We start from the raw sequence: 16,543 nt of genomic DNA on the forward strand, positions 1-16,543 counted from the left end.
AGGGAGCACTCAGGCCTCCTTTGTAGACACCACCTCGCTCCCAGCAGGACGGCTGGTCTGCTTGTTATAGCCTCCCCCCGTCCTTCACTGAAGGGTTTAGGTCTTTATCAAAGCAGTGAGAGCAGTGCTGTGGATATATGTCTGTTTTGTTTGTGTGTGTGTGTGTGTGTGTGTGTGTGTGTGTTTGTGTGGGGGTTCAAAAAATCTCTTGGTCAATATTGTTTTGTTCCGCTTAAATGTTACTGTCAGCAGGAGGCAAAGGATCCATGTTAAATCACACTTTAAGAGCACATAAAGGTTCCAAAACCACATTTTAGATGAGGTGATATGAGTGCAAGGCATGAAAAAGCAAGTGTTAGTGCTAGATAGTGTTAGACAGACCGGTACATATTACTTACCATAACCATAGCAAAACTGCTCACATTGCTTGAAAGGAAATCATGTTAACAATGTTCAGTCAAAAGTGCAAACTATCACATCCTTATAAATGTTTTGAGGGCACTTATGGCGTCACAGGATTGGGATATAAATGTGGGGGAGTACTCTGCCTTGTGAAGTTAATCTATATCCAATTTAAAAGAAAGATGAGTTTATAAGGCATGTTTGATGGATTAGAACCATAATTGCATTATTCCTTGAAAATGTAATGTAAAATTCCTGAAAGGAATTCACAAGAGGAATTCACGAAATGATGGGGTTACGTGTTCAGGTGAATGAAGAGGACACACCTAAATTATTCATGCACTCACTGCCATTCCTATTAATCTAGAAGAACAAGAAAGTGCTGGCCCTCTGCAGTGGATATTAACAGCAATGGACAGCGATGCAATGGGAATACCTTGAATTGTATACCGAAGTAGTTGCAGAATTTAAACAGTTTGACACAGAATCGCTACATGCTTTACTTCTGCTGCTGAAATTGTTGAAACTGCTGACCTTTTTTTAACAGCAACTCGGCAAATATTTACTCTTTATTTACCATACATTTTATCAGACCCATTTCTGTTTACAAAGTCGTTCATTAGCATTCATTGCACAATGTTATGTTTCCACTGTGGTTTTAATGAGTACTAAATTATAGATTGGTCTTCTTACTCTGTTAACGATTGTCTGAAATAAAAGGATTATATTTTTGCACGGCACTTATGGACGCTGTGGTATATATAATCATGAATAAAAGAGTTGGCCTACATCTGGACTATTACTGTATATTGATAATGATGATATGCTGTAACAAGGTCCATGCCACACTTCACCTAAGAGACTTCCACTTCCAGACAAAGGTCGGAGGGTGGTGAAGTTGGAAGACCGGTTTATGGTGAAGGTTTGTTGAAAATCACCCATGGCATGATTTTCCATGTTACCATCTAGGAGAACTCTCCCTGAGTGTGTGTGGTGATGGCTGGTTTAACCTGTGCATGCTGATTACCCAAGGTGCAACAGTTGTGCAGCCTCACCTAGCCCCAGAGTTCAATCAGACTTGGCCAGGTGAGGCTGCCTAACAAGCCATCATCCACACACTCTTACTTATGTATTGACCACCGTCAACCTAACAAAAGTTTTGCATTTGTTAAAAGTAGGATATGTCATTTGTCCTAGATCTTTCTCGATTGGTCCATAATTCAACAGTGAAACCTACAACCATAGCAAGGGGCAACTATTGGCTGTTTCACTTTTTGTGAAATGACAGCAGACAATTCGGGGAAAGTGGGGTAAGATGAGCCAGTGGGTAAGTTAACCCAACCCCTGTATTTAGGCAATAGTACACATTTGTCATTTAACCATCAATTCAGGAGGCACCAATAATATATATCTGAGTGTGATGGAGAGAATCACATGGTGAAGTCGCAAGAAGTTGTTTTTTCACAATAAACTGTTTTTTTTATGCTTGTAAATTTTTTTGTTTTAACATATCAGGTATAATGACTGCTATGTCAAAGCAAATTTATCCAAAATAATATCAAAATATATATCTGATACATGTTGGTGATTTCCCAAGGTACAAAACAAGAATAATTGAGCGATTAGCCTGAATTGTTAGACTATAGGCAGTCTATTCCAAAATGGTGGCTGTGGCGCAACGTGAGCCACATGCTGTAGGGTAAGTTGAGCCATTTGTTCTCTCCCCACAATGGTGCGCTGAAGTTAAGTTAAGTCTCTAAAGTATAAAGTGATATTTCAATGTAGAATTACACAACTGATTTAGTCATATTTCAAACATTGTAGATAAGCTATCATGCCAAGCATTTAATATGAAAAAAGTAAATTGGTCAATCAACCCCAGATGGCTCAAATTACTCCTACGCTGGGGCAAGTTGAGCCAGAAAAACTTATTTTTTTGTCATATTTTCACTGACTTGTGTCATAGGTGCATTGTTATCATTTTAATTGACAGGCGACATCCTGAAATAAAGGTAGATGTTTTCATTGTACTTCTGTCTTCTTTTCCCTTGCCTAGCGGACAACAATAGTAGAAATTTGCCAATCTTACCCCACTCTCCCCTATATTCCAATATAAATCAATAAGTGGATAAAATGCCTCATTGACATGATCCCATTGACACTATAATCATGCCAATGTGCGACTGATCCCCCACAGCATATCAAAACTTGTCATGTAACAAACCACCAAGGTTTCCCACTGTCAAGTTGCATCTCTCCAAGTGTCTTCTCTGTCCTCCACTTCCCTTGCATCCTCTCGTGACCGTGAACACTCACTCTCTGCCGGAACAATTGATAATGGTGCAAGGATTATCTTTGGGGGAGCAGGATGCGCATGCGCTGCAAGTCCCCAAGCTATCAGACGAAAAGTCAACAAAGGACGAAGGCGTAGGAACAATTACACCGGATGCAAGGAAAATGCAACATGGGGGGGGGGGGGGCAAATAATGATTATCGTTAGATGTCTGTTTGTCTCAAGGTGAATCGTATACGTGGTCTTTTTCTGAGCAGTCGTTAATCTATTATAATCCTTGCCCTTAGCTATTATCTGAAGTGACCAGTTCGGAGCTGAACAAACCTCCCCTCCCTCTCTGCTCCCTCCCTCCCTTCATTTCTCCGCCATTGAGGAGTGTTGCAACCACGCACCTATGTGGTGGAGCTATGGCAGCGCTGTGTGACTGACTGTGATTGAGAGGTAACATGGACTCCAGAGCCAAGCATGAACAAGATGACCTGATTGGTCGGAAATGAGCCAGGAGCGGTCTGAAGTCATGCTCAGCCAACCAGAGCAGACGTTCTCGCACAGAATTACCCGCACTTATAGCTGATGAATGGCTATAAGTGAAATTAGGGAATTATCTTGCGCCCCAAGGGGCGGTTCGGCGGAAGGAGAAGGCGTGTTCTAGCGTAAAGGTTCCTGGTGCTATTTTGCAGTTTCAGAAACCAATTGCGGCACAAACCAGGAAATACCTGGTTTAAAGTCAGTGGCGCGTTGTTCAAATGCTATTTTAAGGGCGCATGCATAATGTTGCTTGTGCACCTCGCGCATACACCTTGCTTCTCTCATCTACCTAGCCACACATTTTTGGTAAATTATTTGGGAAAGAACAGCTGATACTTTTTTATCAATGCATCTGCAAACACCGTACAGCAAACACATATTTTCATGACACAGACATCGTGTACATGCCCTTAACTTTTAGGATTGATGAGTATTTGATCGTAAGAAAACATTGTTTAACCGCGAGTGAGTGTTAAAAAGAATGAATGAATGCGGGCGCGCATGTGTGTATGTGTAAAAGAATTAATGAAAATATCAACTCGTCAGATTCAAATGCGCTCATGGCTCTTAAAGGGGATGGGAGCTGGTACTCTCATTGGTTTATTGCACGATACGCCCAAACCACACCTACGGGTAATTAGGCTACTTCAGACCAACCCTTTTTAGATTTGCGCCGGGCGCAAGAGTAATTTTTTGCGCCGGTAAACTAGCGACATCGCCATAGAACCGCCCACATTTCAGACCGTTAAAATAGGGCCCGATGTGTGTTGTCTTGAGGCCTAATCTACTGTGAGGACTTGATTAAAAAGACATAATGTGCATGTAAGTGTGCAAGGTGACCCCGACTGCTAACAAACTTCAGCAGTAGTCAATTACCACAAATCTTTCAAAAAACAGGTACGGGCACTCTCTATATATAGCAGACTGAAGAACCGAAGGCTTAGACACAATTTCATATATTTTCAGCTACAGAAATCATATTTAACATGTGTTAAGCCAGAAAGAAAGACGACATAATACTGTTGAGGATTCTTATCTGTGGAGCAAATATAAGCTATTCTGAAAGATTGACCCTTTGCACTGTTGCATGAAAGAGGAGGAGCATACAGCACAAAAGCATGTCCACACCGCATAATCAATGCAAGCTGCGGATTATTCTGGGCAATGTTGTCTTGATATAAGATTTTTTGGCCATGTAGGAACATTATTTCCACTAGACACTTTTGCAATGGACCAATCACGCCCCTTAGCATATAAAAACCCCCTATGCTGGAGAATAGCAGGGAGCAGCCTATCATTTGAGGTATCCTTTTCTAGATTGGGTCTGACTTTAAATACCACGACGAGATAATCCCCGGCGTCTATCAACGGTACAAGTGGACTAATGGGCCTATGCAGAGAGACTGTCATTACATCTGGCACACGCCACGATACCCTATTTGGGTGTTTTTTTCTTGCTTCCTTGTAGCCCGATACATTTATAGATACATGACTTGCGACTCTTTGCCTTCTCCCCCAGTCACTAATCGCCACAAACGTGATCTGTAGACCAAACCCTCTTGTTTCGATAGAGGAGGGTACACATGCACATATTAACATCAGCAATAGCCTATACTTTACGATTCAACAGACTACATGATGGAATAACATATTATTGTAATTATACAATCATTATAATAATAGCTTCGGTATAAAAGAGGTCATGGGTGTAAGAAGACATTTGCTCAAATACCTCGACAACTGTTGAGAAAGTTTTGCTGAATTTAAGTTAAAGTACTAACAGCTTTGAATTTAAGTTAAAGTGCTAACAGCTTTGAATTTAAGTTAAAGTGATAACAGATTTTAATTTAAGTTAAAGTGTAACCGATTTGAATTTAAGTGAAAGTTCAAACAGCTTTGAATAGAAGTTAAAGTTCTAACAGCTTTGAGTCTTGAACATATTTTAGTGTTGAGTAGATAAGTGATTGAACATACTGTCCTGTGCCTGTAAAACAGTTGGGTTCAGGACTCTAAATTATGCTTTGCATGTCAGAATTCCCCACAAAAAAACAACACCTGCACATCATAAATTAACATTGTGTTAACAGAGAATATTTCAAATCAACCTAAGCTTAACCAGCTAGCAAACAAAGTTAGTATATTCAACCATCCTTGAGAACGTTGCCCTCGAATAATGAGAAATGATGCAGTCTTTGTGGAGGATCAACCCTACATTAACACATTAACAAACAGCAGCGCTCATTTTTGTTCAGAGGAATAAAGGCTGTGGCGCCATCTCCTGGACACATGACAGACTGCATTCAGTATTGGAACTCGTAGTTAACCTTACTGCGTCCCAAATATAAAAAAAACTAAAACCTATTCTTGAACTAGTCGATCGATACTGCTCAGCGTGGTTCGGTGGTTTCCACGTGGTAGATCCGGCGATCATGAGGCGGAGAGCAGGGCACTATCATACACATCAGTGGGTCAGTCGTGTGATTGGCTGCTGGTATCCACGCCTCTTTCCCCATGCCCCTCCTTCTTCGACCAGGATTCTAATCTCCATAGTCCCACCCCTCCTCGTTCCCTATCCTAAGGGGTGTTAGCAGCATGGTGTGCGGTTGTTGTCGGGTGCAGAGTTACATTTTGACAACCCACTGCTCACCGAGTGGCCTTAGTTCTTGGATCCCATTTGCTCGATCGACTTCCAGGAAATGGCTTCTGCGGGTCGCATGTGCTGTCGCTTGATAGAAAGAAACAATGGAACTAGACACCCCTTCACGTACAGGGTAAGGAACACCGCAAAGGAGAATTATCAACGCTGGTATTCCAGTGCTACGCAGAAGGAAAATGAAGTTGAACTCTCGCACCCAAGGAAAAACTTCGACGCAGTCCCGAAAAACATTGCAGAACAGGTAAATCATTTGTATGGGTCATGACAGGTGACCGGTCTCGCTTCGCATGACGTTCCATTGCATAACTTTTGAATGGGAAATGTGACCAGGCCAAATATTAACATTGCAGTTAAAAGATTAATACTGGCCAAACATGTTCACTATTTCAAGACGTGCATGCACACAAGAGGGGACCCTATGTAACTGCGTTATTACATAGCGATTTACTTTGACACATTGTTTTTGAATCTGTGAAACAGACTGTAAAGTAAATTATTGCACAACTGGAATACAGGGGATCATTTCGTTTGCAAAAAGTTAGTTATTAGAACTATGTCGCCCTTGGAAGCTTAATTACGGTCATGAGTCATGACCCTACAGGTAAAGCAGAAACGGATTTAAACCAATAAACCAAAAAGATTGCAAGAGTAAGAAATATGTGCTGGTCTACGTTTTACCGAAATGTCCTCCTCACCTTTTAGTTCGTCCTAAAAGGGGGGCGAGATGGGGGAAACAAGGAGTAGATTTTTTTTTTAACAAGAGTTTGATTATGACGATATAATAACAAAAAAACGAATGCATTACTTAAAAACACTGTAACCCAAACTCTAACTCTAACACAAACTTTATTGACAAGAGATGGGGTCAAGAATTCCGGCTGCCAGCCTCTCGAGAATAGGAACATATTACTTCTCCACATTGCTTTTAGATCAGTTTTGCAAACTCTCAAATGTGCATAATGCATTTATGTTGTTGGTGTCAGACTGTGTCGGCTGACACAGTCCCATCATGTTCTGCATTGGTATTCTCATTCACCTCGGGAAGAATTGCTTTCCCTTGCATATGGCATCAAAATGTGTGCTGATATCCGACCCATAGGTATTATAAATGTAGATTTTATTTACTGTTCCATTTGAATCACAAGCCATTTGAGAAGCCTTTGTGAATGAAGCTCCTGCCTCAATAGTAACATAATGATTAACTAAACTGTGATCAACTGGACCTGGCCGGCACAATCATTAACCAACTGAACCCTGTGCTTGCCCTTCCCAGGAGCTTGCATCCAGCCCCTCGCCGCGGAGTCTGGTCTTAAAGGACGACACCTTACCTTTCTCTGCGTTCCTGACTGACAGCTTTGGCCGAAGACACAGCTACCTCCGCATCTCCCTCACAGAGAAATGCAACTTGCGCTGTGAGTCACACCCGTCATAAAGTGTTTACATTTACATTTAGGGCATTTAGCAGAGGCTTTCATCCAAAGCGACTTACAATAAGTACATTTGCCCATTCCCTGCGTACAACAAAGCTAACTAGCATAAGATGCTACACAACTAAGTACTATAACTAAGTACAACATACAATAAGTGCGTACATTAAGTGCCTGGACGTACAACATACAATAAGTGCGTAGGAGTAGTTCCATAAGTGTCCATTTAATTCACCTCAGATTCACTTAAAACACGGGGTGAACTGTTATCTCGTCTCTCCATTTCTTGAACCCTTATATGCCAGGAGCCAAACCCAGTCCCTTGCACATGTTGGAAGTAAGATTACCTCTGTGAAAGACCATTACCATTTTTGATTTTCATATCCACGCCATCTTTACTACTCAGTACTATATATATTTATATATATATGAATGAGAGTCCAATACCCATTGAACAAGGTTGATGATTGGTCCATTTCCAGCTGTGTTGTTGTCCCATTCGCCTCTCAGGTCAGTACTGCATGCCGGAGGAAGGGGTGAAGCTGACGCCGCGGGCGCAGCTCCTGACCACCGCGGAGGTGCTGCGCCTGGCCCGCCTCTTCGTCCACGAGGGGGTGGACAAGATCCGGCTCACCGGCGGAGAGCCGCTCATCCGGCCCGATGTGCTGGATATCATCGGTGAGGCTCCTGCGCTGTAGACGGCCGCCGTGCGAGGACAGGTCCTCTCTGTGGCGCTTTGTGTCAGGGATCCAAAACCTGTAATGGTGTTGGAGGTATTGCATAAAGGTGTCCGGCTGAGGGTGGTCTCAAACAGGGAATCTGAATCAAAGAGTGGTGGCCTGCTACCACTGCTCTGTGACGTGTGACGTGTCCCGGGTCAGCGGCGCAGGATCCTGTAACTCCAAATCCATAGGCGTAATTTACGGGGGGGTTAGAGGGGTTATAACCCCCTCAATAATCAGATCCAGCTAATATAACCCCCTCAATATCATCACACATAATTCAGATGAACAAAAAAATTAAATATTCTGACTTAATACCTTGTTTGTTTTCTTTATTAATTTAATTTGTCAGCAAGATAGTATCATGTTTTGATAATCTATAATGTACCCCCCCCCCCCAGCCCACCGACTACTTGGTATTACCCGAACTATTTCGCAAGGTCGCTGGGGTGAATAGTAAGAGAAGACTAATGCTAACTATGAATGGATATGAAAAGGACACTGAAAGGCAGCCAGGGCCAGACAACAATTTTTAATTGTTGGTCGTCAAAGGAGCCAAAATCCAAAAGGAGTAAAAATCCTGACGATAAGGAGGTAAATATCCGTATTGTTAAGTTAGGTGTTATCATCCACTCTATATTTTTTCACTACCTGGATAGTTTACGCCTCCATCCAAATCAGTTTGGGGCAGCTGGTGTCGGTTTTAGATTTGTTGAGCAGAAGATAATGCCTCTATTTGTGCACGAGCTCTTGTGAGTAGCACCAGAAGAGCGTCAGACCGTGCGTGGTTCTGGGAGGTGGTCAGCGTAGCAGATTGGATTCTCTACCTCATAGCTCTCAGCCAGGTCCTAGAATCGTTGTTTGAAACAGCTGAAATCATCCCATTATGAGAGAGAGAGAGCGGGAGATTGCTGTACGAGGACACCCAGAGCGGGGTCTTCGCAGTCATCCGGTTCAGGAGAGCTGTCAGTGACTGAGTGAAAGCCAAACAGAGCAAGAGAGGGAGAGTTCCATAATCAGCATGTGCCATTAAGCCATGGCGAAATATGCTAAATTGGTGCACCAAAACCGTTTTGTTCCAGTAAGGGCGATTTGTGTGGATTCGGTGTCATGTGAAGATTCATGTGCGTGTGAATAAAGATCAACACAACTCGTCACTTGACTGGCCTTTGCCCTGACCTCCCCTGACCTCCACACGCAATTGCCCAAGTCGAACCAACAAGGTTGTCTTGCATTGCCTTCTCGGTTTAGATCTGTGAGGACGTGCTGTGCCGTCGTTTGTGTGTATTTCCCAGCATGCAAGTCTTTAGTAGCCTAGCCACCTAGGCTACTAGCCTAGCCTAGGTTTGTACGTTCGTAGACTAGGTTTGTGTCACCTGAAGAACAATGAAGAGTGTTATGAAACTCCTCATTACCAACTTCTTGGGTGGTGCTGTGAATTGTTGACCATCTGATGGTATAAAAATAGGCCAAGGTGTTATCAGCATGTGTAGAAAATATAGCTTTGCCTGTATTACAGTATTGGGGTACAGTAAAATGTATTTGATCAACTTTATAAGCTATTGATACATTTTGTAATGCGTTTTTTTAAACGATACAGCATCATTCTCCTTTCATTAATGCATCATTGATGGTTATGCCTCATATTTTTTCGCCGCCCTTTAGCTGAGTTGAGGAAGTTGGAGGGCCTGAAGACCATCGCCGTGACGACCAACGGCATGAACCTTGCCCGGCTGCTGCCCAAGCTGAAGGCCTCGGGCCTGGACCTCCTCAACATCAGCCTGGACTCACTGATCCCCGCCAAGTTTGAGTTCATCGTCAGGCGAAAAGGTATTCGTACAATGGAAAGAAATCAATACTAAGAACCAACAGTGCCCCTGAAAATATAGAGGATTAATGTTGGGGATTTGAAATGAGGATTTCTGAAGCATGGGAGCTTGGTAATTCAAAAATCATTAATTGCCAGGCATTTTTGGATGAATGTTTCTTCAATAGGGATACTGCCTTTGGGATACTGACATTTGAAAGTTTTGAGGGGTCCAAAAATAAGGATTGGCACGAAAAACATGGAGAGACATCTAATCCAGCTCCACTGGATGTTCGCCCGCATCAGATCGACATTCGTATAAGCATGTGTTCCGATGGTCGCATTGCTGGAGACCCTAAGTCCAGGCCACGGTGGGCCCACCATGTTGGTTCAAGACTGCAGCTTCCAACACTAGACCTTGTGCTCTTCACAAAGCATTGGGTGAACAGCAGTGCAGGCCAGAGGAACAGAGCTACAGGTGCTAATGATTTGGGAAAGGTGGGGGGGTGAACATGGCTAACGCATGACCTGGGATGAGAGTGGTGGAGGCCGAGAGGAAGAGGGAGCAGGCCCTAGCAGGGGGACAAAGACACACACACACACACACACACACACGCACGCACGCACGCACGCACGCACGCGCGCACGCGCGCACGCACGCGCGCGCGCGCACACACACACTGGGAGCAGGCCCTAGCAGGGGGACAAAGACACACACACACACACACACACACACACACACACACACACACACACTGGGAGCAGGCCCTAGCAGAGGGACAAAGACACACACACACACACACACACACACACACACACTGGGAGCAGGCCCTAGCAGGGGGACAAAGACACACACACACACACACACACACACACACACACACACACACACACATACACACACACACACAAACAGGGAGCAGGCTCTAGCAGGGGGACAAAGACACACACACACACACACACACACACACACACACACACACACACACACACACACACACACACACACACACACACACACACACACACACACACACACACACACACACACACACAGGGAGCAGGCTGGCTGACAAAGGCAAAGACTGCAGCATTGCTCTGCCAAACTTCTGGGCCCCGAGCCAGAATTCAGGTCTGGCAAACATTGACAGATGAGGCTTTTCGCCACAGCGCATTGTCACATTTCTGCCTGTATGCATTTTTTAAGTTGTGTAACTATTTGGCAGTTTACTAATTGGTACTTGAATTGTTGCCTTTAGGTCCCCTGCTACCGGTATCAGCTGTTTTAGATAAAAACACATAATGAAATGCTGAAATGCTCTTGACCTGGAGTCTAGGGTTCAATAGCTATCAGAGTAGACTGTTCTCAGTGCTCAGTCTCATTCTAATTATGGTCATAGTACATAGTTGACTGGTCAAATCAAAGATACAGGGTATATAAAAAACCCAAAGGCCAATAGTCCAAGCTGGAAACAAAGGGCTGATCATGTTATGTATGTATGTTTACCCACAAGCCTTCTAGTGAGCAGTCCACTGTTTAGCATATATCATGAATGGCAAGCATCACTGTTATCAAGGTTACCCGCTCACCTTCTGCTACCACAACATGACTGTTGCCTGCTTACTGAAACTAAATTGAACGGGCGTCACAGTGAAGCAGGCAGGCCTGCCTGAAAAGGCAAACAAATCTCAAAGCATTTTTATTTCTACAAATCATAAATGAGCAGCAGGCAGAGTTTAGGCACTGAGGAGGCATCAGTCAATTGAACACTCAACCACCACCATGTTTTCATTTCACAGGCTTCCACAAGGTGATGGAGGGCATTGACAAGGCAATAGAGATGGGCTACAACCCTGTCAAGGTATGGTCAAGCACACCATTTGTCTGTCTCCTCAGCCATCCTGAAGTGGGCCTCCGACCAGGCACATCCATGCTCTGTTTTTTGTACGTAATTAAGGACCGCTTTTACATCTAATAGGTGTTAGGAATCACTATATTTTATTATTTTAAATTGTTTTACACAAACACCATCATATACCGCACACTTATGACAATTATACCACAATTGTTATGATTGATTTATTCATTACATCTTGGTTATCATAAAAATGCAGATAGGGACATTTGTATACGTTGATATTGTGTTCATGTTATTCTTAAAAAAAAATTATTCAACCAAATGGGGAAATTGATCCATCTTCCCATCGTTAAATGCGCTGATGTGTTAGTAGGAGCGGGGGGGCCACCTGGCTCTCAGCGGGGTGCCCGGAAGCCAACTCCAGTGTGTGGCGCCCTCTTGCCGTGGTAACGGGCCGGGCAGGAGGGTTGACCTACACGTTATTGTTGTGTGGGAGGAAACCGGAGCACCAGGGAAAAACCCACGTAATCACAGGGAGGACGTACTTTACACTGAAGAGGTTTGTGCGCGTGCCGCCCCATCAGGTCAACTGTGTGGTGATGCGAGGACTGAACGAGGACGAGATCCTGGACTTTGTAGCGCTGACGGAGAAGAAGCCCATTGAAGTGCGCTTCATCGAGTACATGCCCTTCGACGGTGAGTAGCGCCGGCCAAGGCATGGGAATCCACCCTTCACCTCGTCAACCAGTACGTGTTAATGGCACGTCATGGATTGATTGCTTGAGTTTCACTCAATACCCTGGCATCCGTCTGGCCAAAAGAAATGAGTCAAGCGAAATTGTCACTGAAACCCAAAAGTTCTGTGAAAGTAATAAAGTTTCAATGAGATCACTGCAACCGGGGCGAATGTGTTAAAACGCCACATGTCCGGGTTCAGGCTGAAGTGTTTTAGGTACTCCCTGACAGCACGGTTACTTTCACATTTGATAAAATCACGTGCTTCCACTTTCTTCCAGGAAACAAGTGGAACTTCAAGAAGATGGTGAGCTATCAGGAAATGCTGGATTGCATAAAACAGCAGTGGCCTGCTCTAGAAATGGTTCCAACCGGACATGCAGACACAGCAAAGGTCAGCTCCCTCCGCAACATGCTGGGAGGAAGTACTCGGCAACACCAGAGCGCTAAATACATGTTTGTTGTGTTCAAAAAGTAGTGTTGTGTTGTGTTGAAATGTAATATGTTAGTATATCAGCATCTCTGCGCGAGGCTCAATAGTTGGAAAAAAGACGTGCAAATTGAAACAAGAGCAATTTGGATTGTGCTTTTGACCAATCAACATACAGCTACGTTACTCACAGTTTCTCTCCTGCTAGAAGAGAGCGTATACACAGTAGTACTTGCACATCATAGTACTTATTATTGTAAGTACTTCCGTCATTCCATAGTTGTGATGTCTATAGGTCATTGACCGTCCCAAACCTGCCATGTCATTCACGCAGACCCTCGCATTTGTCTTGAGTCTGTCCCCACCTCTCTCCACTCACACGTCAGGGGTATAAAGTGCCAGGCTTCGCGGGTAAGGTGGGCTTCATCTCCTCCATGTCGGACCACTTCTGTGGCTCCTGCAACCGCTTGCGGCTCACCGCAGACGGCAACCTCAAGGTGAGACCTCAGCACTTAGCAGCACGCTGACCGGTGCCAGCGCCCGTGTGCACGTGTGTGGCCAAGCGTGTGCACGTGTGTGGGCGCGCGTGTGCACGTGTGTGGGCACGCGTGTGCACGTGTGTGGGCTCGCGTGTGCACGCGTGTGTGCCCGTGTGTGTAACGATACACTGTTAGATTTTGTGCGTTGCTTTTGGAGTGGTTTTTGCCCGGGAAGCGTCCTGCTCACTCCTCTCTCCTCTCTCACTGTACTATGTTGTGCACCAGGTTTGCCTGTTTGGCAGCTCTGAGGTGTCCCTCAGGGATGAGCTGCGTTCGGGGGCGACGGAGACGAAGCTGCTGGACATCATCGGTGCGGCGGTGGGACGGAAGAAGAAACAGCATGCAGGTCTGATTTAATATATCACAACACCTGTGCAGCATATGAAAGATACCACAGAGATGATTCACTGTGTGGGACTTGCCCTCATCCTATTGTGTTTCACGTGTTCCAGGGCAAAGGGGATTGGTTGGTTATATTCACGGTATAACAATACCATGAATATAATCAGTAAATCCCATTTATATCACCTGAATAATCTTATTATTATTATTGTTATCTAATATGCCAGGAGTTCTTGAAAATTAAACCTACTTTTCTCTGGTTCGCTTCAGGCATGTTGAACCTCTCCAAGATGAAGAATAGGCCCATGATCCTGATCGGTGGGTGACGTTGCTGTACGTACAAACATCCATGGACATATAGAGACAGCAGCCTAAGCACACCGGCGTATGATCTAGGCCACTGTTTCTCAACCTGTGGTACGTGTACCACTGGTGGTTACACGAGGGTATTGCAGGCGGCACGTGGGATTTTATAACTGAAACCATAATAGACATAATACTATCAATAATTTAAAATAAAAATATTATAAATATTGTTCCGAAAATTTTGCCTTATGGCTTTTAATGATTTAAAAAATAGTCCTGCTGTGTGTGTTCCTTGAAATGTTATAATATATCATATATATATGATATAACGATCAAATTATAATGTTTTCCATTTCTGTTTTGAGTTGATTTGTGTTTGCTAAATAAACACACTGAGAGCTTAAGCAGCCTTGCTCTCCTTTTCTTTCGACCGTCCCCCGCTGGCTCTCCTACTGCCTTCTTGCAGTAATAGTTGTGTATAAAGGGCACGCTGGCACTCTTTGCTCCACCACTGCATCTGTATTTATCTATTATTTGACCGCTTGAATGTGCGGTGCTCTGCACCAGGGCTTGACGACAATTCAGTGGTTCACCTGATGCCAAAGGTTGGGAACCACTGATCGCTCCACTGCCTGGGATTTGACAGTGATGAACTTTGCCATGTATCCACAGGGTCGGCTACCCAGAGGTCTCTCTTTCTGCGCAAAGTTCCCCCGACCGTGAAGAGAGCTTCCCTTCCCGGCCTGCCCATCGCACGTCCCTTTCCCCGCCCCATGACGGTAGCCCCTTACCTGGGACACTCGTGCCCCGCCAGAGTCTCTGGTCCAAACGGTTTTTGGTGCCTTCCCGACGGCTTTGACGGCTTATCCCGGGGCGCTGATGAAGGAGGGGCCGTCGGTCTTCAAAAATCAGCACCCGCCCCTTCTTATGAGCCCAGCGATATCCGTCATGTATCTAACTACCCCAAAAACGCCTTCACACATTTTCAAGCACGCACACGGCCTGCGAGGGGCACGGACACGGCCCGCCTCAGGAGTCCCGGTTCCGGCACGCTACTTCAGAACAGCAAAGTCCCCCTCACCTCCAACCACAGCCTCAGAATGTACCACAGACCCGCCTCCAGCGGCCCGCCCCCTGCCCAGGTCCCGCCCCCTGCCCAGGTCCCGCCCCAGGCCGAGAGCCCCGGAGCAGCCCGCGCAGACGCGGGCGACGCCGCCGCCGCCGCCGCCGCCGCCGACGCCCGGCTGACGCACACGGACGCGCAGGGCCGCGCCGCGATGGTGGACGTGGGGGGGAAGGCGCCCACACGCCGCACCGCCTCGGCCCGCGCCACCGTTCTCCTGGGCGCCGCCGCCTTCCGCCTGCTGCGGGACAACCAGCTGGCCAAGGGCGACGCGCTGGCCGTGGCGCAGCTGGCCGGTGTCATGGCCTCCAAGCGCACGGCGGAGCTCATCCCCCTCTGCCACCCGCTGCCCCTGGACCACGCCTCAGTGGGCCTGGAGCTGGACCCGGCGCGCCACGCCGTGGTGGTCACCGCCAGCTGCCGCACCACGGGCCGCACCGGCGTGGAGATGGAGGCGCTGACGGCGGTGGCCGTGGCGGCGCTGACCCTGTACGACATGTGTAAGGCGGTGAGCCACGACATCGTCATCACGGAGGTGCGGCTGGTCCACAAGACGGGCGGGAAGCGGGACTTCCAGCGCGCGCCCTGAGACGCCGCTCGGTTGAAAGTGTGTGTGTGTGTCAAACTAGTGTTTGCTAATGTTGTAGCTAATGCTATGGACATAATTGTATCAGTGTTCCTCTCTCGGTTAGGCTACATGGGAAGAGTTGGAACCGTATGTAGAAGATGGACATAATCTATTTGGTTATATCCCCTTAACAGCATCAGCATGTGTGGACGTGTGTAAACAACTCCCTCTTTATTGATCAACTGTGCCACTGATCAATCAATATTTTTCAAGTGAAGTGTCATCCCCCTTTTGACTTCTGACAGCTGCTAAAAAAGAACCTGAAGTATTGCATTACTGAATCTCTATATATCTACTCCTATTAAAAGATATACCTGTAATGTAATTTTCAAAGATGCAAACCCAGAATTTCGAATAATGAAAATGTCATAACCATCATTTATAATATCTCAAATTGAAACTCCCAAATAAGAGGGCAAGACAAATAAATTGAAACATATTTTTCCGCCCCATTTTTAACAAGATCAGACTGGTGCTTACTGATTACAGGTGTGGCCAATCATAGTGTGACTGTGAAACATGCTGATGAGGAAAATGGATAGTTAGCCACACAAAGCTCTGATACATGGACTACTGTACAGTATCCACATTCCCTAGAGAAAGATCCTCTCCATCCTGTGTTTGGTGTCGGAGCCTCACCAGTAGCGTCCAGTGCCAGTCCAACTGGGAACAGCCTCCAGTTGGGGTCCCTGGTAACTCTGTCCTGGTCTACACCAGGAGGGCTTGAGTTAGAAACACAACAGACA

General features: G+C 45.6%; 1 protein-coding gene across 2 annotated transcripts; it reads left to right on the forward strand.

Moving 5' to 3' along the window:
- Positions 1 to 5,826: 5,826 nt before the first annotated feature.
- Positions 5,827 to 16,524, forward strand: mocs1 (molybdenum cofactor synthesis 1). Of its 2 annotated transcripts, none has more exons than XM_079752580.1 (11): positions 5,827 to 6,120; positions 7,153 to 7,291; positions 7,817 to 7,984; positions 9,694 to 9,858; positions 11,636 to 11,697; positions 12,279 to 12,390; positions 12,711 to 12,823; positions 13,246 to 13,356; positions 13,624 to 13,744; positions 14,011 to 14,058; positions 14,719 to 16,524. In XM_079752580.1, exons 1-11 carry the CDS (start codon positions 5,920 to 5,922, stop codon positions 15,756 to 15,758), a joined length of 2,280 nt encoding a protein of 759 aa, XP_079608706.1. In that variant the 5' UTR covers positions 5,827 to 5,919; the 3' UTR covers positions 15,759 to 16,524. The 2 variants fall into 2 exon arrangements, with proteins under 2 accessions (XP_079608706.1, XP_079608707.1); XM_079752581.1 differs by having other exon boundaries at positions 14,011 to 14,073; positions 14,719 to 14,858.
- Positions 16,525 to 16,543: the final 19 nt, after the last annotated feature.

Source organism: Pollachius pollachius, assembly GCF_949987615.1.
Source record: "Pollachius pollachius genome assembly, chromosome: 15".
Lineage (NCBI taxonomy): Eukaryota > Metazoa > Chordata > Actinopteri > Gadiformes > Gadidae > Pollachius > Pollachius pollachius.

Coding starts and splice junctions, on each gene's coding strand:
- mocs1 (XM_079752580.1), top strand. CDS start 5,920: ATGGCTTCTGCGGGTCGCATGTGCTGTCGCTTGATAGAAAGAAACAAT. Junction 7,985..9,693: donor CGATGTGCTGGATATCATCG/GTGAGGCTCCTG, acceptor GCCGCCCTTTAG/CTGAGTTGAGGAAGTTGGAG. Junction 12,391..12,710: donor CGAGTACATGCCCTTCGACG/GTGAGTAGCGCC, acceptor ACTTTCTTCCAG/GAAACAAGTGGAACTTCAAG.